The following is a 25,528-nucleotide window of genomic DNA, read 5'->3' as shown; positions in this document are numbered from 1 at the left end:
CGGGGAAAACCTAAGGTAATATTAACAATTATTTTTTTTTTCTAATTTATTAAAGCTAATAGTTATGCATATAATTAAATGCTTAATTAACAATGATTGCAGTTATAGTACAGACCATGGAGATAACGGTTATCAACTCTAAAAACTTGTCTGTGATGATTCAAGGATATCGTCAAAATTCAACAGTTCTTCACCTTAAACAAAGGATTCATGCATTGGTTAATATTGAACCAGAGTGGCAACGGCTATATTTTGATGGGGAGCAGCTACTGGATTCAGCAAGAGTGGAAGATTGTGGGATTAAACAAGGCTCTATAATTAATGTTGTTCGGGTAATTAATTGCCTATCTTCTATTTTTAGTTAAGTTGCTTTGCTTATTTTGATGTTGTATTGATGCAGTTTTTTCAGGTCAATCTAGCCTATGAAGATATTAGACACCAAGTATTGATTAATGAACAAACTAAGGGCATTTACCTTAAAGAACAAGTTCTGAATTTTTTTGGTTTGGCAATAGAGGAACAAGTGATGTTTTTAAATGAGCAGGTGCTAGAAGATGAAGTAAATGTAGGATATTATCCAAACACTGATATCACTGTCATTAGGACTTATATTGTCTGGATTCGAGATGGAACCAAGCAGCGTTATGGCTGTCTTGTTGATCGTTACATGTCTGTAGGATCCTTGAAGTCGATTCTTCATCAAAAATATGGTCTTGAAATCACCAACACGAGCCTCAAAAAACCTAAAAGTAACTGGTTTTTGAATGATCAAACCGATCTGGGAGCTGCAGGAATTGATGCTGATGATGAAATTCACTTGTTCTACCACTAAAGTCTAATAATAGTTTGTATTAGTATTTAGGAATATATTTATCCAAAATTTAAATTTCTTATAATAAAAAATAGGCAAGATCATTTTTTTCTTTAATGGATTTTTTTTTTATACATTTAACTCTGATTGGGTTCGAGCTCGAGAGCTCACAATTTTAGAGATAACTCAAGTATAACTGAACTAAAATTTACTAGTAGGCAAATTTTTATTTTAAGAATTTGTCTATAAAACAATGGTACTTTATAGTAATAAAAATACACAATAAATAAAGAGCAATAAATAAACTAAAATAAATAGTCTTTTGCAATCCAACCTTGCTTTAATTTGGGCTTCATTTGGGGCTACTTCACTTCTTACATATTTTGGGCCAAGAAAATGTATATAGATTATTTGCTTCGTTTAATATTATTAATAAATCTATTATATAAATAGTTAAACTTTAATTTTAAATTAATTGGCATCGATTATATAAATATTTTTTTATATAATTTTGTTTGAGATAGTTCTACATCGGTATTTAAAAACTATAAATTTTTTAATATTATTTCTCTTCACATTATTTTAATCACTATTTTTGTGATTAATTTATTACATTACTGAATAGAATATACAAAATAACCACTTCACTCCAATTATATGAAAAATATATATGAATATTTTCATCTTAAAAGCATGTAGTGATGTAGAACAATAAAAAAATAATCAAAGGGAGAAATAAGCCCTCAAATTCTATTAATTCTTAATTGTCAATATCAATAATAATAAACTCTACTATAATACCTAGATTATATCGACGTTCATAGTTTAATAACTAGTACTGCTAGTGTATCCCAAAATAAGAAAATACTAAACCAATACAAATTAGGAAAATACTATCCCTAATAGAACTTTCTGATTACTCCTACATGATAGAATTCATTCAAATAATGCCCCTTGGTAATAATACGATCAAAAAGTTCCCCACCAGGACAAATCTCCATCACAACATGAACAAATTGCCTATCCTCGTAGGTACCCTTGAACTCCACAATGTTTGGCAACCCAGACAAGTGTTGCATAATCTGAACCTCGCTTGATATCTTCTCTATCACCCTTATTAACTAACTTCAGTATGGATTTGCAGGCATAAGTTTGGCCAGTAGAATACTCTGTGCACAAATAAGTAATACCAAATTGGCCTTTACCTAGTTCTTTCCCTAGACTGGAGTACCGGTTAATGTCTTCCAAGATTTTGCCAAGTATGGTCTCTGGCGTTTGAACTGACTTGTTTGTGGGGTTTGTGTTTGAATTTTAGGGACCGTAACTTGTGAGCGCTGCAAAGCCTGTTGTTGCTGGTAGTGCGGCTGTTGTTGGTTCTGCATTAAATTGCCAGTTTCTACCGGCCTGTACCCTTTAACCTCTGGTTTTGAAGGCTTCTCCTTGCTGCTATAACAACCCATCTGGCGCTCAGGACATGTGATTCACAGAAAGAATTGAACAAAAAGAAAAGACTGAAACTTTGGATAGAAAGGAAGCGGAATCTTGTTTTGGAAATTCAGAGACACCCATATCAAATTATGGGCTGAATTTGCAGAGATCACGGAGATATATTGAGAAGAAGACAGAAATAGATTGAAATCAAATGTTTTTCGGTAGGAGAGAGAGGACGTATTATTCCCATGTGAACGTTGAACAACATGGATTAGTTAGATTATGTAAATAAAAAGACTTGAATCCCAATGATTACAGATATGAACAATGAACATTCACACTTAATCTATAATTAAGTATACATGTAAACGTTTTTCAAAAAAAAAAGGTGTGCATGTAAATGGACACAATTAATCATTCATTGATTTTATATATATTATCAGACCTCTTGATTAATGATAGTTTCATTTAAAAATACTGATTTATGGTACAAATTGCTAATTAGACTAAAAATGTCAAACATTTACGTTAAATCACGAATATAACTAAAACGTTTAATTTTACATAAAATAGTTAAACTTTAAAATTGTCACAATTATAATCAAAAAGTCAAATTGAAATTGAAAAATTTATAATAAATTATAATATAGTAACTAAAATTTTATTTTATTAATAAAATAGTTTATTAATTAAATTTTATATTTAAAAGAAAAATATATTTTATATTCATCTTTAATTGAAATTTTATACTAAAAAATATTTTTATTAATTAAAATAACATAATTATTTTTTAAATTAAGATAATTATCTTTTGAATTAAGTCAAATAAATATATATATATCCAAATATAAAATATAAAAATAAATTCATACTTTTCTACGATGCAATTTTAGCAAGGTTTGCTTGACATAACATTTTTCATCTGACACAAAAAAATAATATGCATTACAGGGCCGGCCCCATGGCCATCAGAAATGCAAATAGATCTTAATTGAAAGGGAAAGGCCGTAAGCCAATTGCACGGTAGTTGATTATGAGACTTGAGTTTAGCCAACATATGAGCAGCTTCATTAGCTATCCTATTAACATGACAAAATTCTACTAAGTGAAAGAGATGGCATAAATGTACTAGTACGGTGATTAAGTGTCTTGTTCTGATCTATTTATCATATATTTATCCGAGCTGGTCAGCAGAAAAAACAGAGAAGAATGATGACTGTACTCAGACTTGAAATGCTTTGATGCGAAAATGTCATACGACTAAGTGGCTCTATGGTACTCACTAGAGACCCATATGCTACCACAAATTATTGATATTAAGAGGATGTCACTGAGCTATAAATTTGGTGGATATGCACTAGTGAGTGGATTTTACGACCTGGAAAAAGGGAAGGGCGAGAAGGGAAGAAAAGAAAATTTGATGAATTTTCATTCTATTATGTGTATTATCTATGAAAATTTGTAGATATATTATTATCTTTTTCAATTATATATTATTTTTAAAATTGTTTTGTAAAAAGTTATAATTTATTTTTATATTTTATATTTGAATACATATATTTATTTTACTTGATTTAAAAGATAATTATGTTAATTTCAATTAATAAATATATTTTTTAGCATAAATTTTATTAAAAATAAATATAAAATATATTTTCTTTTTAAATATAAAGTTTAATCAATGAATTGTTTTATATAATCAAATAAAACTTTAGTTACTATATTGTAATTTATTGTTAATTTTTTAAATTTAATTTTACCCTTTTAGCTATAATTATGATAAATTTTAAAAATTTGAGTATTTCACATAAAATTAAAAATTTTTTAAACAATCATAATTTAACATAAACATTTAGTATTTTTAATTCAATTGACCTTATAAAATTGATAATAAAAAACAGGTAATTATTAATACTAAAAAAAAAAGCTGTTTGTTTAAGCACAATTAAAAAAAAAGTGATTATTCCATCTTCAAATTAAAAAAAAAAAAAAATTGTCTCTACTGGACTACTTTCTTCTAAGCCATTGCTTCCACTTGCATGATGGGAAAATTTGTGACTTAATTGTTAATTCCTTCTATTAATCACCTGTGACTATGGCAACTTTGTGTAATATCCCTTAAGATATTTAATTTTTGTTGGAGATGCTCATTTGCTGCTAGTAAGAAGTTAAAAAGAAAATAAAATTATCTCCAATAAAATAGAAAAGATACTACTAATAATTTCTATTATATTTTAAAGATTTTTTGTTATGTTTTTTAATTTTAAATTTATAATTTTTAACAGATTTTAACAAATAATATTATTATATAAATGCAAAATAAATCAATAAACAGTGTCACATTTTGAAGATCATTCAGTCTCAATATATGCTCTATATCCTTCCTTAAAAAAAAAACTAATAATTTTATTTGCTTCAACTTTGCCTATCCAGATCAAGATTTCAACTCCACATGCAGCTTCCATAATTCTTGATCCATTTCCACCACCATCAGAATCCTTCGTTAGCCAGAGGAGCTCAGTTACGCTTCAGTTTTTGTCAAAAACTGGTTCTCCTATGTTTTTATGCAAAACAAAGGAGTGGTGGCCCTTGATAATTCTTTGTTCAAGCCCTTGACACCATCTAAAGAAATGGTTGATCCTAATACTTTGTTGCATTACACTAATGTGCTTGATGCTATGATTGATGCTGCGTATTTTTCTATGAAGAACTTGAATATTACTGATGTTGTAGTTCTTGTCACTGAAACTGGATGGCCTTCAAAGGTTGATTCAAAAGAGCCTTATGCTACTATTGACAATGCAGACGCCTATAACTCTAATCTGATTAAGCATGTTCTTGATCGTATTGGGACTCCTCATCCAGAAGTGACCTCCAGTGTGTATATATGTGAATTGTTCAGGGAGGACTTGACGTCACCAAGGCAAATTGGGGCTTGTTCCGTGGGAATTCCACACCAATTTATTTGCTACATGTTTCTGGAAGTGGGACTATTTTGGCAAATGATACAACGAACCCAACATATTGTATTGCAATGGATGGTGTTGATTCAAGGACATTGCAGGCAGCTCTGGATTGGGCATGAGGACCACGAAGGACTAATTGCAGTGAAATACAACAAGGGGAGGCTCGTTACTAGCCTAATAATGTGAAGAACCATGCATCTGACGCATTTGATAGCTAATTACCAGAAGGAAGGGAAGGCTCCAGGGTCTTGTGATTTCGAGGGCGTGGCCATGATCACCACTACTGTGACCTAACCAAGATTGTTCATTCTTTTGCTTTCTTTTTTTCTTTTCTTTTTTTTTTTTTTTTAATGAAAATCATAGGGTTTATCTGTCAATTGATTTTAATGAAATTGAAGACGTGGCCACGGAGTTCTTGCATCTGCAATTATAATTTTTTTTTATTGTTATAGTTTTTTAGCATTATGTAGATTTTTAGGCTTTCTTCTTTGTTATAATCTTCACTTTTTTTTTTTTTTTAATTCAGTGTCATGTTTCTTAATTAATTAATGAAAGAAGTCTCCTAATAACAGGAGTTCAGGCATCAAAAAGCTTTAGACCTCATAGAATATAACAGCATCAATAAATAAATAAATATATAATTTATGGATAAATAATTAAAATATAGAGCGTGAAATTTTAAAAACTCCAGATTGAGGAGGCTAAAGAACTTGCAAGAACCTTTTAAAAATGAATAAACTTAATTTGGAATTAAAATGGGTAAAATTCAAGAAAAATTGCCTTTAAATTGAAATTAAAATCAAAATTGAATCCAAATCATAATTAAGAGGGACTTTGCGGTTCCAGTTTTGATCCTTCTTAACCTTCAATCGAAATTAGCCCAGTGGCCATTCTACTCTAATATACCCACAAATGTGCATGAACAAACAAAATGAGGAATTTATGTCTTCTACGCCATCGGCATACCCTTTTTTTCTTTTTTCTTTTTTTTTTTTTTTTAAATCATTTGAATGGTATTGAGAAAATACCTATAATCAAAATTGCGTGATCACTTTTTTTAAAAAACCAGTAAATAGATCTTGTTCTCTCTACAGAGCTTCCTAAAATTAAGAGGCATATCTCTAATCAAATTCTCTACCGTGAAAACTTAAGGTGATATTAGCAATTAATTTGTTTTCTAATTTATTAAAGCTAATATTAATGCATATAAATTAAATGCTTAATTAACAATTATTGCAGTTACAGTGCAGACCATGGAGGTAATAGTTCTTTACTCTGAAGGCAACTTGTCTGTGATGATTCCAGAATATCATCAAAACCCAACAGTTCTTCACCTTAAACAAAATATTCAGCAATTAATTCTAGTTAAACCAGAGTGGCAAGGGCTTTATTTTAATGGAAAGCAGCTACTGGATTCAGCAAGAGTGCAAGATTGTGGGATTGAACAAGGCTCTGTAATTAGTCTCATTCGGGTAATTAACTATCTATCTTCTATTTTTATTGAATTTGCTTCGCTTACTCTGGTGTTGTGTGGCTGCAGTTTTTTCAAGTCAGTCTAGAATATGAACATATTAGACACCGAGTATTGATTAATGAACAAACTAAGGTCATTTACCTTAAAGAACAAGTTCTGAATCGTTTTGGTTTGGCAATAGAGGAACAAATGTTGATTTTCAATATGCAGGTGCTGCAAGATGAAGCAGATGTAGAGTATTATCCAAACATTACTATCTTTGTCCTTAAGACTTATATTGTCTGGATTCGACATGGAAACAACCGGCTTTTTGCCTTTGTTGTTCATCGTTATATGTCTGTAAAATCCGTGAAGCGGAGTCTTCATAAACGACATGGTCTTGAAATCTCCAACATTAGCCTCAAAAAACTTGGAAGTAACTGGCTTTTGACCGATCAAACTATTTTGGGGGCTGCTGGAATTAATGCTGATGATGAAATTGAAATATTCTACGAGTAATCAAGTCTAATAATAGTGATAAACATTGTATTTAGGAATATGTTTAACCAAAATTTGAATTTCTTATAATAAGAGATGAACATGTAAGATTATCTTTTTTTATATTTTTTTATTTTTTATTTTATCTTTAATTAGAGATCAAACTTAAGAGCTCGTAATTTTAGAGATGACACTAAAATTATTGAGTTAAAGTTTATTGCTGGATGAATAGTTATACTTTATAGCGAGAAAAATTTACAAGAAATAAAGCTTAATAAATAAACTAAAATAATAGTGTGTTGGGATTGGATGAAATACACTATTCTCCTTAGTTTTCCTTCAATTACATCGAACGAACGATAAAGAATACAACTCTTTCAATCAAAGCTCATCATTACCTTATTCTTATTTCCTAGTTTACTTGATCTTATACCAACTTTAAAATACTTAATATTCAGTGGTGGTGGAGTTAGAATTTTTTATAAGTGGGGTAAAAGTTTTTATCTTCACATATTTATAAAACATTTAAATAAAAATATTTTTTATTTATTTATAAAATATTGTGTCATTGAGATGAAATGTTCAATATTCAATTATATTATTTATTATATCTCATAAAAAATACAAAAAACTAATTATATATTTATATCTATATTTTTTAATTATATAATAAATATAAATATGAATAATTAATTACCAATCAATTAAATAATTTATTCATATTAAATATGATTTTTTTCTTTTTTTGTTTTACTTTAACTCATATTAAATGTAAAAATCTCATTAAAAAATTTTCAAATTATTTTTTCAGTAAATATTTAAATAATTACAACACTTTAATATATTCTAAATCAAATTTTTACTCTTATATATCAAATTGGAAAATTTTCAAAGTATTGAATAAAATGTAATGGGGCATTAAGAAAAAAAAAGATATATTTATAAAAAAAAAAAATTAATGATAACTAATAATTTGACAAAAAAAAAAAAGTTCAATGGGTCAATTAACACTACTAGTGGAACTGTAGCTTCGCCCTTCTTAATAGCATGAGAACATATATGAATATTTTCATCTTAAAAGTGTATCGTGATGTAGAACAACGAAGAATAATCAAATGGAAAAAGAAATAAACTCTTAAATTCTATTGATTTTCAATTGTCAACATCAATATAACGAAAACAACAAAAATAACTAAATCTTAATCCCAAACAACTAAACTGACCGTCAATCTCCATTAATCCAATAGCTCAATGTGACAGAAAATGTAATGTTCAATTGCATTACACTGTACTAAATTGAACAATTTCTCCAACCCTCTGAATTCATTCAAAAATTAAATTCGCATGATTCCATCAATTTTATGCAAAAGAATGCCCAAATTCGAGGATTGTGAAGGCATAATTCTTATGCATAATACAGCTATCAAAACCATAATCAAACATTTCAGCAACAACAGCATCTTTATTATATTAAGTGATACATGTCACACTATATAAAGAACAGAGAAAGGATTAAAAATTAACCTTCCCCAATGAACACAGGCAATCCATAAAATGGTGCATCACTCCCATAATATGGCAAGCGTGCACCAGATTCACACTATCCTTGGAAATTCTAGTGGCATCTCTCTCCGAATAATGCCCCTTAACAATAATACGATCAAAAAGTTCTACCTGCACAAAGTTCCATCAGCACATGAACAGATTGTCTATCCTCATTGGCACCCCTGAACTCTATAATGTTCGGCTGCCCAGACAAGTGCTGCATAATCTGAACCTCTATCTTGATATCTTCTCTATAACCCTTATTGACGAGCTTTCTCTTCAGTGTGGATTTAGAGGCATAAGTGTGGCCAATGGAATTCTCTATGCACAAGTAAGTAATACCAAATTGGCCTCTACCCAGTTCTTTCCCTAAACTGTAGTACTGCTTAATGTCTTCCAAGGGTTTTCCAAGTATGGTCTCTGGCGTTTGAACTGGCCTTGTTGGTGCAGCTCTTACTGGAGGGGGGTTTGATGCCTGAAGCTGCTAAGGCCTTGTCGTGGGGTTTGTGTTTGAATTCCAGGGACGGTAACTTGTGGGTGCTACAGAGCCCGTTATTGCTGGTAGTGCGGCTATTGTTTGTTCTGCATTAATTTGCCAGTTTCTACTGACTCGTTCCATTAACCACTAGTTTTGAAGGCTTCTCCTTGCTGCTATAACAAGCCATCTGGCGCTCAGGATATGTGATTCAAAGAAAGAATTGAACAGAAAGAAAAGGCTGAAACTTTGTACAGAAAGGAAGCGGAATCCTATTTTGGAAATTCAAAGACACCCATATCAAATTTTGGGCCTTCTGAGCTAAATTTGCAGAAAGAATTGAGCCATTGCTTTCACTTGCATAACGGAGAGATTTGTGAGTTAATTGTTAATTCCTTCTATAAATCAGCTGTGATTATGGCAACTAGCGTAATATCACTTGAGATTTTTAATTTTATATTAATTATTTTTAATTGACACACGAATTTAATACTTTTCGACTCTGAAACATATCCAGATGATACCAAGAAAAAATTCTACACCAAACGTTGCAAAAATCTACATTGCAATCAATATGACAGGAAATTTTTTTTTCCTTCTTTGTAATTATTATTATTATTATTTAATTTATATATAATTTAGTTGATCTTTATCATAAAAATATATAATTTACATGTTTGCTTTATAATTGTGCATCTATAATTGAGATGGTGAGCATTTCTGCTCCTATGATTGTTAAGCGTATCCATCAGCTGGTTGTCTTCCTCTCGTCTATCACATCCTCCGATGAAAAAAAATATCATCAAAGCTTTTACATTTGAAGTATACATTATTTATCCAAAATACAACTATTATTGTCTTATTTTCTGACCATTTGATGATGACCTATGAGTTGAGAGGGAGATAAGGAAAATTATGGCCATAGAGGGAGAGCCCTCTGCTAGGGAATCGATATATCTTAAATTTTGCACATATGCTTTGGCAAATTAATCAAACATTGTCACGGAAAGAGCTTCACAAGAATTATGATTGGATGCAAATGGAGCAGGCATAAAATCAAGGGGTGAAATGATTGCATGCATAAAATCAAGGGATGACATAAGTCAATGAACACTCAACATAATTTCATACCTTTTACTTGTTTCAAAATTAATTATTGCAGTCAAAACACTAAAAATAAAATTAAATTAAAAACTATATTATAAAAAAGTAAATTTTTAATATTTAAAATAACTAAATATGATTAATTATAATTATAGAGAGAATTATAAATAAATCTATTTTATTTAACTAAATATTATTAATTTAATATTTAGTCTTAATAAAATATTTTTTTACATTTTATTTTATTTATATAAAATTATTAATTTTTAAATATATAATTAATTTAAAACTTTTTATTTTTAGCACCAACTTTCAGTTTTGCACAAAATTAGTGATATAATTTGCACCAGCACACACCATAGCATACTGGCTTAGCGAGTCACACTTTAAGACACCTCAACCATTTCCTCACATCTCAATTAATCATGCATTTCAAATAGGAAGAACACTTTTTTTTTTTTTTGTTCAATTAATTACATTACCATATCCGATAAGTTTGAAGAATGCACAGCATACACACTTCCCCGTTCATAAAGAACTTGCAAGAACCTTTTAAAAATGAAGTAACTTTATTTGGAATTGGTCAAATTCAGGAAAATTTGCCCTTGAATCGAAATTAAAATCAAAATCGAATCGAAATCAAAATTAAGAGAGATCTTGCAGTTCATTCTCAATCCCTTGAGTTGAAATTAGCCCGGTAGCCACCCTTATCTAATATGCACAACAAATGTGCATGAACAAACAAAATGAGAAATTGATGTCTTCTCTATGCAATTGGCATACAAGATTTTTTTTTTTTTTTTAAAGGAAATCATTTAAATCGTACTAAAAAGTAACCATAATCCATTTTGTGTGATCATTTTTTTTAATACACCAATAAGTAGATTTTGCTCTCTCTATAAAGCTTCTTAGAATTAAGAGGTATATATCTAATCAAATTCTTTGTAGTGAAAACCAGAGGTGATATTATTAGTTAATTTGTTTTTAATTTATTAAAGCTTATAATATTGCATGTAATTAAATGCTTAATTAATAATAATTGCAGTTACAGTACAGACCATGGAGGTAACAGTTGTCTACCCTGAAGGCAACTTCTCTTTGATGATTCCAGGATATGATCAAAATCCAACAATTCTTCACGTTAAACAGAGGATTCAGCAATTGATTCATGTTGAACCACAGTGGCAAGGCCTCTCTTTTAATGGAGAGTCGCTACGGGATTCAATAAGAGTGCAAGATTATGGGATTGAACAAGGCTCTGTAATTTTTCTCATTCGGGTAATTAATCACTTGTCTTCCACTTTTAATTAAGTTGCTTTGCATAATTTGATGTTGTGTGACTGTAGTTTTTGCAGGTTAGTCTAGTCTATGAAGCTCTTCAGTTCCAAGTATTGATTACTGAACAAACAAAGGGCATTTTCCTTAAAGACCAAGCTAAGAATTATTTTGGTTTGGCAATAGAGGAACAAGTGTTGTTTTTAAATGGGCAGGTGTTGGAAGACTTAGCAAATGTAGGATATTATCCAAACATTAATATCATTGTCCATAAGACTTATAGTATCTGGATCTTAGGTGGAGTCGGCGAGATTTATGAATGTATTGTTCATCCTTATATGAACGTACTATCCTTGAAGCTGATCCTTCATCACAAATATGGTATTGAACTCACCAGCATCAAACTCAAAAAACCTGGAAGTAACTGGTTTTTGACTGATCAAACCACTCTGTGGGGTGCTGGAATTAGAGCCAATGATGCAATTCACTTGTTCTACTAGTAATCAAGTCCAATAAATAGTTTGTATTAATAATAAGGAATATATTTATCCAAAATTTGAATTTCTTTAATAATAGTTTGTATTAGTGATTAGGAACATGTTTATCCAAAATTTGAATTTCTTATAATAATAGTTTGTATTACTAACTAGGAATATGTTTATCCAAAGTGAAAAGAAACATCTTTCATCTTTTTTTTTTTTTTTTCTCTCTTTCTTCTCTCCTCCTCTCTCCTTTTATCCTTTTGATTTTTCTTTTAGGTGGCATCGGTGAGTGTTTTCACCGATTACAACCCCTTTATCTTTATTTTTTACTACTTTTTTTTTTATTTTTTTTAATAATTCTCACATTGTATCTGTTTGAAATAGATTTTGAGTATCTCTCCTCAGATCTATAATTGTTAATAGATTTTAAGTGAATGAATACTCGGATTTATCCTCATTAATAGCTCTAAGTGTATGCGTTGTGTTTCTATCCTGTAACAGAGCATTCCTCTTTATTAAAGAGTTTTTATCAGTATATATAAGTGATTTTTTTTAATAAGAATGCTTTATAAGATGTAGATTTTTTTTTTTAGCAAGATATTATATTTGAAGATTATTTGATAGAACTTATTAAAAAATCATGGAGTCCAAGAGTAGAGCATACAGCACATTTATCGCAAGCCAACATGCTCTATCAATACTATCAAATCTTTAAATTTTTTTTATATAAATGGTTAATTTCATTTATACAAAAATGTAATAATGTGATTTATACTTTATTTATGTATTCTTCTTTTAATTAATGAAATATTTTTCTTTTTTATAAAAATATATATATGTATATTTTTTTTTTCAAAATTTGAATTTCTTGAAATAAGAGGTGGCAAGAACAACTCTTTTTTCCCTTTTCTTTTTTCCTTCTCAAGAAAAAAATTAAAGAATGCTTTTTTTTTATTTAACTTTCAGCTTCGATTGATATTTGAACTTAAAACTCACAGCACTAGAGATAATTTCAGTATTATTGAGCTAAAATTTATTAGTAGACAAATTATTATTTTAAGAATTTGTCTATAAAAGGACCATACTTTATAGTAAGAAAAAATACGCAAGAAATAAAGTGTAATAAATAAACTAAAATAAATAATGTGTTGGGATTGGATGAACCACCCAATCCAACCTTGCTTTAAATTGGGCTTCCTTTGGGCCTATTTCACTTCCGAGAAAATATAATTTTCTTATAATGATTCTTTGCTTTTTTTTAATATTATTATTAAATCTACCTCATCAGTAATTAAGTTTTAATTTTATATAAATTGGGATGAATTATATAAATATTTTCTTTATTTTATTTCAGATCAATTCTTCATTAATATTTAAAAATTATAAACTTTTAATTTTAATATTATATCTTTTATGTCATTTTAGATTTTTAATTTCTTTTTTCACTATTTTTATAATTAATTTATTACATTTTCATATAAAAACATTTAATTCTCTAAATTAAAGATGTCCAAATTATTTTAAATAATACCCTTTTATTTTATATACTAGTGTATTTTATGAGAATATTCTATTCATTATAAATATCATTATATTAACATGCTAATTTATATTTAATAGATAATTGATTTAGGCTCTATTCGTTTTACGGAAAATATTTTTTTGAAAAACTTTTTTTGTGTTTTTGACATTTGGAGCATTCAGGAAAATTGGGAAATAAAAAATATTTTCCTCCTCAAAAGAAAAAATTAAGTCATTTTTAAAGAAAATGACTTATTTTTTTAAAAGAGAAAGTCATTTTTCGTTTTTTAAATTTTAATAGTCTTATTAAAATGTAAATACATTTATTTATATATATATATATATATAATAAATACATATCATTAATTTAATATTATATCTAAATAATAAAAAATATTTTTATAAAAATATATAAAAATATTTTCATATATAAATTATTTTTTATGAAATAAACGAGTTTTAAATTGAAATGGGGATTCTTTACATTTTTATAAGAGAAAGACTAAACTGTAGTGTGATCATTTGATTACCAATTACATATTAATACTTCTCCTAACCAAAAAGGAAAAAATCTTTTTAGGATTACTAGGAATATTCGAAGGCACAAAGCAGTTATTAAAAGAAAAATATAAATATAAATAAAAAAAGGGGGGAAATATTCTAAAGTTAAACGATGGGTTTGAGGAATTGAAATGAAAACTCCCATTAGTATACATGAAGCGATGGTGAGTTTCGGTTTGTCAATCTCTTCTCTTGTGTCGAAGTCATGTCAATTGCATGAATCACAAAAAGAAAATGGGAATCTCATATTATATTTAGATTTTCATCATCAACGATCCACTGTGGACCCTCTAAATATCCCACAATCTGCTACTCTGCATATCAAGATTCACCAGTAATAATTTTCTCTTTTTTTTTTTTCCTCGTTGAATAATTCAATTATGGGATATATTATATTATATTAAGTTTTTACTAAATAAATAAAAATTAGAAAAAGAAAATCAAATGGCTCTATACCATCCCAGCAAAAACCAATAGTGGAGTCCTTTTCTGGAAAAAGGTGAGTCACAGGGTATAGACAATGTCTAATATTTGTTCCTGACTTCACTAAGGTGGATGGCGTTGTAATTCTACAGCCTCTGTCTTTCTTGAGCTTCTCAGCAATTGTGGCCTCACTCTCTCAATATCTCCATCTATCATCTTCCATTAAAAAAGCCTGGTTGTTTTTCTCGTTCTCTCCAAGGTGATGGATCCCTCTAGCTACTTAATTTCTTTATTCCATTTATGTCTCTTTCCAAGTCTAACCCCATTTCTCATCTTCTTTTAAACCTTTCTTCTTCTTTATCTTGTTTAGCCCACACTAACATCATGATATTTCCTTTCATTTAACGTCTAATAGTGATTAAGAAGATGGGTGATTGCAACATTAATAACATAATTTAATTGCTATTAAATATTTATAAAATCTTTCTCTAATATTTTTAAAATCCAACTCAAGACCTCACAGATATAAAAATGATTTGAATGTCTCTAATTAAAATTTATTGGTATTATTAAGTTATTTGATTTCAAAGAGTGAATGTATGGGTAAGAATATGGGGACTGAATTAATCAGCAGAAAAATAGTACTAACAAACAAGTGCATGAATTCCAAATTCCAATCCTCGACAGAAGATGGAGCAGGCTCCTCGTCAAGCAGAGTTATGCTTGAGCTCACTCGTTACAGAGTTGACTCAGTTAACCCGAGTCAAATCGGCCGAATCATTGCCCAAGGAAAAAATTTATAAGCAATCTCTCGAGAACAACACTGATAGGCCTTGTCTTTGGTTTTTAACCATCAAACCCTGTTTGGCTCCACACTGCATCGCGCACGCGCCTCATGTCACGGCCCTTCAGAGTCCTTCCAACTCCCTCGAAGACAGAGGCGCCACCCATTTTCCTACTGTGAGCGTACTCACGCGCCAGGTACTCGTGTGGGGGGACCATCTCCGAATCACGGTCATCGTAGCCCTCATCCGAGTCATGCAATGACTCAACCGAGTCGACCCTGAGGATCTGGCTCCAGTCCGGCACGTTCACAGGAGCTGACGTGGCCATGTGACGAGGAGATGATGCTTCTGGTGCCACGCTGTCATGTCCACGGAACTGGTGCACGATTCTCGACGAAGCCGTCTTGCCCGAAGAATCTTCGAAGGCCAAAGATAACCCTCCCACGTGGTGGTCACCTCGGTCTCGGGGGATTCGGCGGCGGCTCCTTATAGACATATTCCCATTACTCTCAACATCGGCGCGTGAAATCCAGTCTTCCTGAGAATTATTGTTAATCTGGTCATTCCGGTGCGCCTCATCATCAACCATCGACCACACATCTTCCTCGCCTAGCTCCGACAAGTCGTTGACGTTGGTTTCTTGGCCATTACTGTAAGCAAAGCTTCCCAACAGCCTTTCACTACGACTCGTCGTTAGCCTCCTTCCTTTGGCCATAAAGCGGCCAAATTGATCTGATAACTCAAAACCCACTTGAAATTTTTGGCAAAAAGAAAATGAATGAGAAGAAGATATAGTTATGAGTCCATTAGGTTGGCTCTAACATAGGGTGGCTTTGAAGGAGAAGACATGTATATATAGCATTGGCCACTTCACTGAAGGAGAAGAGAAAAGGCTCAGTTTCATTTCATGTGAATTTGGGGCTCATTTTGTCTGCATTTCCTCTTCTATCAAATAATGGTTTTTATGAATAGTGAAGCCAAGATGGGCACCAAACTGTTTAAAGAAAACGAAAGACTAGAGCACGCATTAGATGGCCTTCACGTGCTCATGGATGCGCGTGTTCACCACTTACCAATCGGTTAAGGATGAGTGTGCCTATTTGTCGAGAGGAGCAGTGTCAGGAGGAGAGGAGTGAGCTTGGAAGAAAGTGACTTGCCCATTTTGGACGATTGGGCTATTATTTGTCATGGGTAATTTACTAATTTTAGACATTGTGTTTTTAAACCTTCCTTGTGAATAATGAATTGATTTTCTTTGATCACTTGCATACAAACACCAATGTACTTGCCTCCTGATGTAATTAGAGATTCTTGAGATAATCAACTGATAATGCTATATGAAATAGTATATCATAATAGACCAATGAAATGGAAAATGGGTTTATTATATTTCATTGAAAAATTCATCAATAAAATCAATCCACTTCAATATTTTATACACCTCTCCCCATACGTTTTTATCTTTCATTTAAAATTTTTTCATAATAATTAATGTAGTAATTAAATAATTTAAATCATATAAAAAAATATTTTTTAATTTAACTAAATTTACTTGTATTTCGCCTAATTATAAAGCAGGTGATAAAATAAATTTTAAAAATTTATAAAAATAATTATCATATTTATTAAAGAAAATATTAAAAATGGAAAAAAAATTAATATTTCTTAATCTCTTCAAGATGATGGATAATTTTGGACAAATTAACTTATTAAAAATGACAAATAAAAATAAATAGAGAGACATTATTCGATTAATATTTCAAATTCAAATTTCACCAATATTGAATTGATTGTATTTACATATTATTTAATTGTATGTTACCAATTTTCGTTGTAATATTGTAATTAAGATGATTATTAGGTATATCTTGTAGGCTATCTCTTGAAAAAAATACAAATAATATCAAATAATATTTCAACAATTAGCTACTATTGTAATTTTTTTTTTTTTAACCAAAGAGTAGTATTGTAATGTTGGTAAAAAGTTGAGGCATAAAACACATGATTAGATGAGAGATTATTTCCTTTTGGTGAATAATCCAGGCAAGTCAAGAGCATTATATTAAGTCCACGTCAGATTTCATTCTCCTTCCTCTAATGGACCCAGCAAGAAAACTTATCTTTGTTTGACAATGTCAAATGCATCCAATAGGGGCCCCATCCTCCACGTGGGTACCCTCAAAAGCTCTCTTCATCTACATGTCCTTTCATAGCCCAACACGTGTACGCGACAATACAAATTGGTCCCGTCAATGCACGTCAATCTTGCCACGTTAGCAATCCGTAACCTGTTAAAATATATGAAATTAAAATAATGATAATGATGACAGTGACCATAAATTTTGCATAATTGATGGGTTAGGATACAATCTGTTCATGGTGTTTAGGGTTTACCTAAAATAAAATAATGACCCACTTGAGGGATGTGGGTGTGGGGTTTTGAAAAGCTGGGGCTGGCGTTGGCCTCTGAGATGAGAGATGATGGGCACATTGGACGGTTGATAGTGGGAAATGGTGGGGTCCATGTATAGTCAGTGGGTCCTACAAGGAGTCGTCTTTTCTTTAAAAAAAAAGACTTATCTCCATTCACCATCATAGATTTCACAGTCAAAGTGGAAAAGCCCAAGCCCATGGCAGTTGGCAAGCGGCAACCAAGGCTTTGTTAATGTTGCTCCAAATTTGACACACAACCAGTGGGTGCTGGGTACCCTGTATCTTGTGGGTACCTTACACTGCCCTTGTTGGCTACTATTATTGAGGACCCTACTCTTTTCCATACATACACTATGGAGTGGGTCCTAGATTCTTGCAGTGACAAGACTTGTGTTGGGCCCATTTTACTTGTTGGGCGCGTCAGTTGTGGACCGTGACCCAACTCAATTGGCCCTACCCTTCTCATCGGTATCCTATGTTTTTTCTGAGAGAACCATCAGTATCCTATGTTCATTTACATAAAAACTTGCTTATCTCCTTTAATATGTACTTTTTAAAGTATTAATAATAAAAAAGGATTAAATAGTTTCAAGTTTCTTTTTTTTTTTTTTTTTTGTTCTAATCTTCTAAAGGTTGTAAATGTAAATGAGGTGATTCCATTTTCAAGTGACAGAAAAAGGGTAAAACAGTGGAATAAGCAAGCACCATGTGACATGCAATGGAGCTTTGCCCTAATTTGGATCTATAATGCAGATTGCAGAATGAATTGGCGGCTCTATTATATCCTTCACAGAGAAAAAACCATCCAATATTATTGGAGCCTATGATATTTTAATAAAAAAACTATGGAGGGCAATAAAAGTGGAATTTAGAAATAGCATAACACACATCCTTCCCTAATCTTTGCATGACCCACCGCCTGTGTCCTTACATACCCAAAACATGACAGCCCAGAAAACTCCCAAAATCAGAAGCTGGTTTATATACGTCATGCAATTGAAGGGCTTTTCTTATTATTATTATTATTTTGCCAGAATCAGAATCTCCCTGTGACTAGCGCTCAAGCCACAACCCAACCACCACTGGCTAGCTGCCTTCCTCCTACTACACAACCATCCCACCCTTAAAGACAACAAAACAAGAAAACAACCTCAAATGTTATGCATGTGATCTCATGGTTTCCAGATGGATATTAATTCTATATATTTCGTGACTGATCAGACTATATAATCAGAATATATATAAAAATATTTTTATAAGTACCCACTGGATGGGTATTCTTTATTCTACTAATTAAAGATCCACTAAATCAAAGTTTTTGGTAATGATTGTACTTGGGTGGATCATAAAGAATTGATATATAAATATTATATTGCTGTTTTATGTGTTAAAAACTGAAAAACAATATGAAGGAGAAGATGGGCTTGTTGTACCAAGGAAGAATCATGAACATTTATGCTGGAGGCTCTGTGTCGGGTAGTGAGGATTAGGGCTGTTAGGCCAGCCAATGAAATGGGATTCTTGCACGAGCTACTCCAATCCATCAAATGTTGCAGGAGAAATGGGGTCCAATTGTTCTTAAATTAATGATGAATTCAAATCTTTATAGTGCGCGTAAGGAACACTCCTGCATTTGACTTAGCAACCAAAAGTTAGTATTTGCATGTCATGAAAGGCCACGGAAGATAAGTAGTTGATTGATGTGGCCTAACTGTAAGTGTACAGGTTATATAAGTAATATAGAAAAGATATCGTTTTCATGAGGAATTGTATTAATGATTGAATTTTTTATATAAAAATTGACTAATTTGAACTATTTTTGAAATTAGAGCAATATATTAATAGATATTGAAATGTGAAATCTATATATGTAAAATTAATAATCTAATCAACAATGTAAAGATTCAACTAAATTTGCGGCAAATTAAAATAAGTAAATTAAAATATGGCAAGATTTAAAATGGCAAGCAATTAAATTCAATTGAAAATTAACAATGATAAAAGGGTGATTTTGGAGTTTGAGAATTTATATTCAAGCTATTTTGGGATTTTTAAATTGGTTATCCAATTTTATGGAATTTACGGGTTTTAAGGAGATTAATCCTTAAATCCTTTGAATATTCTTTCGAGTGAGACAAAGAGTGCATTAATCAATCTAATCCTACTTCGTGGAGTAAAAATTAATCAAGACCCATTAAGTTCCTTAATTAATCTGTAAATCCTCTTAATCCTTGGTCTATTTTTAAATCTAAGTTAATTAAATCCAATTTCTTGATTATCTATCATAAGGTTTTCTCATTTCGGTGCTTCAACATTGGATTAAGAACAATACTTAATGGGATCCTACACTAAGCATATCATTGAGCACACAAGAAATGGATAAAACTTCATTAAAACCACAAAATATGGATTACCCAATCAAAATCCATAAAATATCTCAAATATTACATCCCAACTCCAAAATCTAATGAAAACTACTCACTATCCATAATATTTACAAGAAATTCTGAGTTAATATGGAAATAAAACTTGAGTCTATGCTAAGAACTAAGAAACACAATACAAGAAAGGTAAAAAATAGAGAAGAAAGGAAGAAAAATCCAAATCTGGTGCAGAAAAGGAAAAGTGACGTTTCACTCTCTATTTTTCTGACTCTCCTCTACTGCTGCTCTTTTCTTCCCCCCCCCTCCCCCTCTTTTTTTTTTTTCTGAAATGGGATAAAGAATAAAGACATATATATATATATATATATATATATATATATATATATATATATATATATATATATATATATATATTTCTAACAAATAGTCCTAAAATGGTGTATTTGAGGTGAAGTTCACGTGAGGAAAATCTTCTGCCAGCTCATTATGAAGAGTTGCACAGGTTGTGCAAGTTTCTTATGCAGATTCCATGCAAAATTGGTGATTCCAGGTGTTTCCCGTGATATTGCATAAGCTATGCAGGTTGGTTGTGCAGTTTCTTCAGCTTTGAAGACTTCTATGAAACTACATAAGTGGACTGCATAAGTTATGCAAGCCCTTATGCAGTTTTCGGCAGGTTTTAGGTTCTCAGCGTGAAGCTGCATAGGCAGAGTGCGAGACTGCATAAGTTATGTAGTTTTTCGTGAAGCTGCATAAGCAGGACTTGAACTTGCATAAGTCATGCAGAGTAATTATGCAAGTTTCGGCAGGTTTTGGAGTTTGCTTCTTCTTCTTGTGCAGAACTGCACAACTTATGCAGCAGGTTATGCATATTTTGGCCACCTTTCATTTTTCAACATTTCACTCCTCATTGGCAAAATTTCTTTTTAGTTCCTCAAAAACACTATTTTTTTCTACAAAACAAAGTAAAATTATAAATTAATCCAAAAATTGACAATTATGAAAAACTATCTAAATAACTAATAAAATTTGTTAAAAGTGACTAACAAGTGAATGAAATGGTCATGAAATCTAACCTTAATGACTATGCAAAATGCATGTATCAAATATCCACAAACTTAAATCTTTGCTTGTCCTCAAGCAAATTTAAAAATATAATGCAATTTTAGGGGGTGCCTTGTCCAAAGAGCTATAAAAAATCACCTATTAAAGTAACTTAACATACCTTTAGCCATACCAACAATCCATATACCCATCCTTCAAGATGCAAAGAATCTAATGCTTATCCAAGCTTTCACCGCTTAGCCATCAAGTCAATTATCATCCAAAATTCCCAAACCAACCAATCAAAAGAGAAAGTCATGCTAAAAAAGAATCTTAGAACAATCAACAGCCAAAGTGTCTCTATATAGAATGATGGAAAATGAGTGAATGAATGAATTTCCAATCCCATAGGCAAACTCCCTACTCCTATCTCCACTAATGTAGCAAGTACTATCAAGAGATCAAAGGTCTTTTTAGGAATGTAATAGGGTTATAGGGTTCAAAATGAGGTTAAGAAGGAAAAGGTTAAAAGGGATTCAAAGCATGAGAATATTTTCAATCTTGAAAACATAAGGCACACTTTTATGTATATATATATATAAAGAGGAGAGAGATATACAATGAGAATTTTTTCAAGTGCTAGCATATTTTACAAAATACATAAAATGGAGGGACACTTTGATACTTTAAACTTGTATCTTGTATTTTTTTCTTGATGATTGTCCCTAAAAATGCCACCCCCAAACTCATTTCCTTTAATTACTTTGGGTGGATTTCTTTCAATTTGAATGACAATAGTGAAAAGCACATATACTAACACTTTTACAAGATGACAAGCATTTCTTCTGCCTTTCATTATTATATATTTTTCTCTTTTTTTTTTGAATATAAAGTGTACCTAATATTATAAATAATTATTCTCATGAAAAGGGTTAGGGTGTTTGGTTCATTGGCTAGGTAGCAATAAAGGTTTCAAGAAAAATTTGGAATACAAAGGCTCAAAGGGGTTTATAAGAGTTAGTTGTAATAAAGGGAAGGTTAAAAGTTTAAAATAAGAGGTTTGCAATCACAGAATGCCTAATCATCTCCCTTTTCAATTACAAGCTAATATTTTGCCTTGAAAGATTTAGAAAATTTATTCTAGGATTGGTGAGACATCATTTGACTACCTTTTATCCAATAACTTCCTCTAAACACTCAAATCTCTAAAGGACTAATTGGGTGGCTCTTTGGCTAAGAAGATATAGACAAGGGATAAACACTTCAAAACTTTACATCTCTTAGGAAACTTTCAATCTACAAATCCAACTTAAGGTAAGTCAAATCACTCTCATAGGCAACTTCTCATTACTCAAGGGATTTGGCAAAAGATTTTATTTCATAGATGCATGATTCCTAAAAATGAGCAATTCATTAACTAAATGGAAGAAATATATTTGTATGCAATGTGTACAATTTCTAAGTGATGTATAATGTGTATGTGAATGTGTTATGTATATGTATGTATGGATGTTATGTAAAATATTTACAATATATATATATATATATATATATATATATATATAAATGGAATGGGATGAGATGTTCTTATACTCAAAATATGAAAAATGCATCGAAAATCAAAATGCACACCCCCAAACTCAAAATTGGACATTGTCCTCAATGTCTAAGGCAGTGCAGCATGAAAACTCAAAGCAAAGAGGAATAACCAGGAATAGTTAAATTTAAAAGCAAAAAGAAAGAGTTACCTGGTATAGAGCAGTGTTTTATCATCTAAAATGTGAATTTAAAAGATGATGGTGATGCATAAGAAAGCTGCACAAGTTATGCAGAATAAATGCTTTGCAGAACAGGTGCATAAGGAGACTGCATAAGTTGTGTAGTATAGCATGAGTTGCATAAGGGACTGCATAAGTTATGCAGAACAGTTGCATAAGGAGAAATATAAGTTGAAAAGCAGCTGCATAAGTAGTTTCATAGCCTGTGCAGTATATTGAATAGATGCTGCATAATGATACATCAAGGAAAAACTTGAAAACATTTGCAGAGGTATGTAAATATATATAGTGTATTGACAAGTATGCATAAAGGAGCAGCAAAGGCAAAGAGAAGCAATGAAAAACCAATGGAATAGCCACCCAATTGTATTTTAAGAAAACAGAATTCAAGACAGACTAAAATTATTCCAGCACATCTAAAAAGAAAAGCTTCTAGAAGTTGAACAAGAGCAAGATAAAAACTAATCTATTTCTATGGTCTTGCCCTTGTCCAAAGGTGCTGCTAGAGGACTGGATGGAGTTGGCTACTCCTGAAGGGGTGGTTCTGGAGGAGGTGTTGGAGGTGGAGGTGGCATACCCAGAAAAGCCATGAGCTGCTTCATCATCTCTTTCAACTCTCTCTGCTTGTCTCTGTCTCCATAACAAGATCGAAGAGTTGATCATGACAATCCTTAGTTATGCAGGATTGCATAAGTTATGCAAGAGTTTATGCAGGTTTCGGCAGGAATGAAAATTAAGGCAAAGTGAGACCCGAAAGCTGCATAAGTTATGCAGTTACTTATACACATTTCAATAAGATTCATATTATAATAAAAAATGCTTTGCAAGTTTGAAAAATACATGAGAATGAAGAAATGTAACCCTATGAAGCATAAAGCATAAGAAATTATCATAAAAAACACATCAATATATGCAGAATGCACCACAATTGCACCATACAAGCTTGTAGAAGTAAGTTCTGCATAAAAGACATTTGTGAATTATACTATTTCAACTCAAACCCTGCAAATTAACATTCTAGCACATTAAAGCTCAATAAAAATCTACACAAAATTGCACTTATCCATAAAAGAAAATAGGCTCTCCAAGTTATGCCAATAAAATGCAGCATGTACACATTGAATCACACAACCTAATTAAGTTCAAAACCACTAAAATGACCCACTTACCATCATATCAACATGATAAGCACAAATATATAAAAGATACATGCCCAACCTCAACAAAGAAGCAAATAACATATGCTGCAAACCCTTTTTGCTGAAAAATTTTTCTGCATAATCCAAGAAGGGGTCCTACACAGGAAGTAATGAAAATAAACCAATCTTGGGAGAATTAATGGATAAAATATCAGATTAAGAGTAACTCCCCAGCAGTGCAACAACCTTCATCCATTGAAATACATCTACAAAAGACAAAATTCAACAATGTCAAAAATTGAATTTGGGGAGATTTAAGACAAAAACAAAAGTAATGCAAATAAAAGTAAATCAACAAAAGCAAAATAAAAGAACTTGGGGTGCCTCCCAAGAGCGCTAATTTATAGTCCTTAGCAGGACTCTTCATGCATTTCACTAAAAAGGAGGTGTGGGATCAGAGAACTTGTAACAGCTTGCTCCCTTTATTAGGTCTCCAGTTATTTAATGCTTCAATCTATGCCCATTGACCTTAAAATTCTCAGATTTTTCACTCCAAATTTCAATTGCTCCATAAGGGAAAACTTTAGAAAATCTATATGGACTAGTCCACCTTGATTTAAGTTTTCCTGGGAACAATTTCAATCTTAAGTTGAACAACAAAACTGAATCACCTTCTTTAAATTCCTTTTTCCTGAGATGCTTATCATGCCAAACTTTAGTTCTTTCTTTATAAATATGGGCATTTTCATAGGCATCCATCCTCAATTCTTCAAGCTCATTAAGTTGCAATAGCCTCTTCTCACCAGCTTGCTTAAGATCAAAATTCAAGTTCTGAATGGTCCAATATGCTCTATGCTTTAGCTCCACAGGTAAATGACAAGACTTACCATACACCAACCTAAAGGGAGTAGTTCCTATAGGGGTTTTGTAAGCAGTCCTATATGCCTATAAAGTATCATATAGTTTGACAGACCAATCTTTCCTATAATTGCTCACTATTTTCTCCAAGATATGTTTGAGTTCCTTGTTAGAAATTTCAACTTGTCCTGAAGTTTGAGGATGGTATGGGGTAGCTATCTTGTGCACTACACCATACTTCCTCATTAAGCTCTCAAATTACTTATTATAAAAATGTGAACCCCCATCACTAATTACAGCCCTTGGAGCTCCAAATCTACTCAAGACAAATTTCTTCAAGAATTTCACTACCACCTTAGCATCATTAGTTAGAGTTGCAACAGCTTCTACCCACTTTGACACATAATCGACTCAAACTATAATGTATTTATTATCATATGAAGGAGGAAATGGGCCCATAAAATCTATTCTCCATACATCAACTAATTCCACCTCAAGAATATCATTTAGGGGCATTTCATCTTTTTTTGACAGATTTCCACTCCTTTAACATTTATCACAT

The 25,528-nt window shown here is 31.3% G+C and overlaps 2 protein-coding genes and 1 pseudogene across 3 annotated transcripts; 2 read left to right on the top strand and 1 right to left on the bottom strand.

Moving 5' to 3' along the window:
- The first annotated feature begins 3,454 nt into the window (after positions 1-3,454).
- On the top strand, positions 3,455-5,502 carry LOC110640119 (glucan endo-1,3-beta-glucosidase 1-like; annotated as a pseudogene).
- A 5,830-nt stretch (positions 5,503-11,332) lies between these two features.
- On the top strand, positions 11,333-12,163 carry LOC131176077 (polyubiquitin 8-like). Of its 2 annotated transcripts, none has more exons than XM_058141192.1 (2): positions 11,333-11,561; positions 11,639-12,163. In XM_058141192.1, the coding sequence occupies exons 1-2, from the start codon at positions 11,343-11,345 to the stop codon at positions 12,056-12,058; spliced, it is 639 nt and encodes a 212-aa protein (XP_057997175.1). In that variant the 5' UTR covers positions 11,333-11,342; the 3' UTR covers positions 12,059-12,163. The 2 variants fall into 2 exon arrangements, with proteins under 2 accessions (XP_057997175.1, XP_057997174.1); XM_058141191.1 differs by having other exon boundaries at positions 11,630-12,163.
- Positions 12,164-15,143: 2,980 nt separating this feature from the next.
- Positions 15,144-16,534, bottom strand: LOC110640113 (protein S40-5). The gene has a single exon (XM_021791305.2). It carries the CDS (start codon positions 16,043-16,045, stop codon positions 15,392-15,394), a length of 654 nt encoding a protein of 217 aa, XP_021646997.2. The 5' UTR covers positions 16,046-16,534; the 3' UTR covers positions 15,144-15,391.
- Between the last annotated feature and the right edge of the window lie 8,994 nt (positions 16,535-25,528).

Source organism: Hevea brasiliensis, chromosome 18 (assembly GCF_030052815.1).
Source record: "Hevea brasiliensis isolate MT/VB/25A 57/8 chromosome 18, ASM3005281v1, whole genome shotgun sequence".
NCBI classification, from domain to species: Eukaryota; Viridiplantae; Streptophyta; class Magnoliopsida; order Malpighiales; family Euphorbiaceae; genus Hevea; species Hevea brasiliensis.
This window is presented reverse-complemented; position numbering and strand designations above follow the sequence as displayed.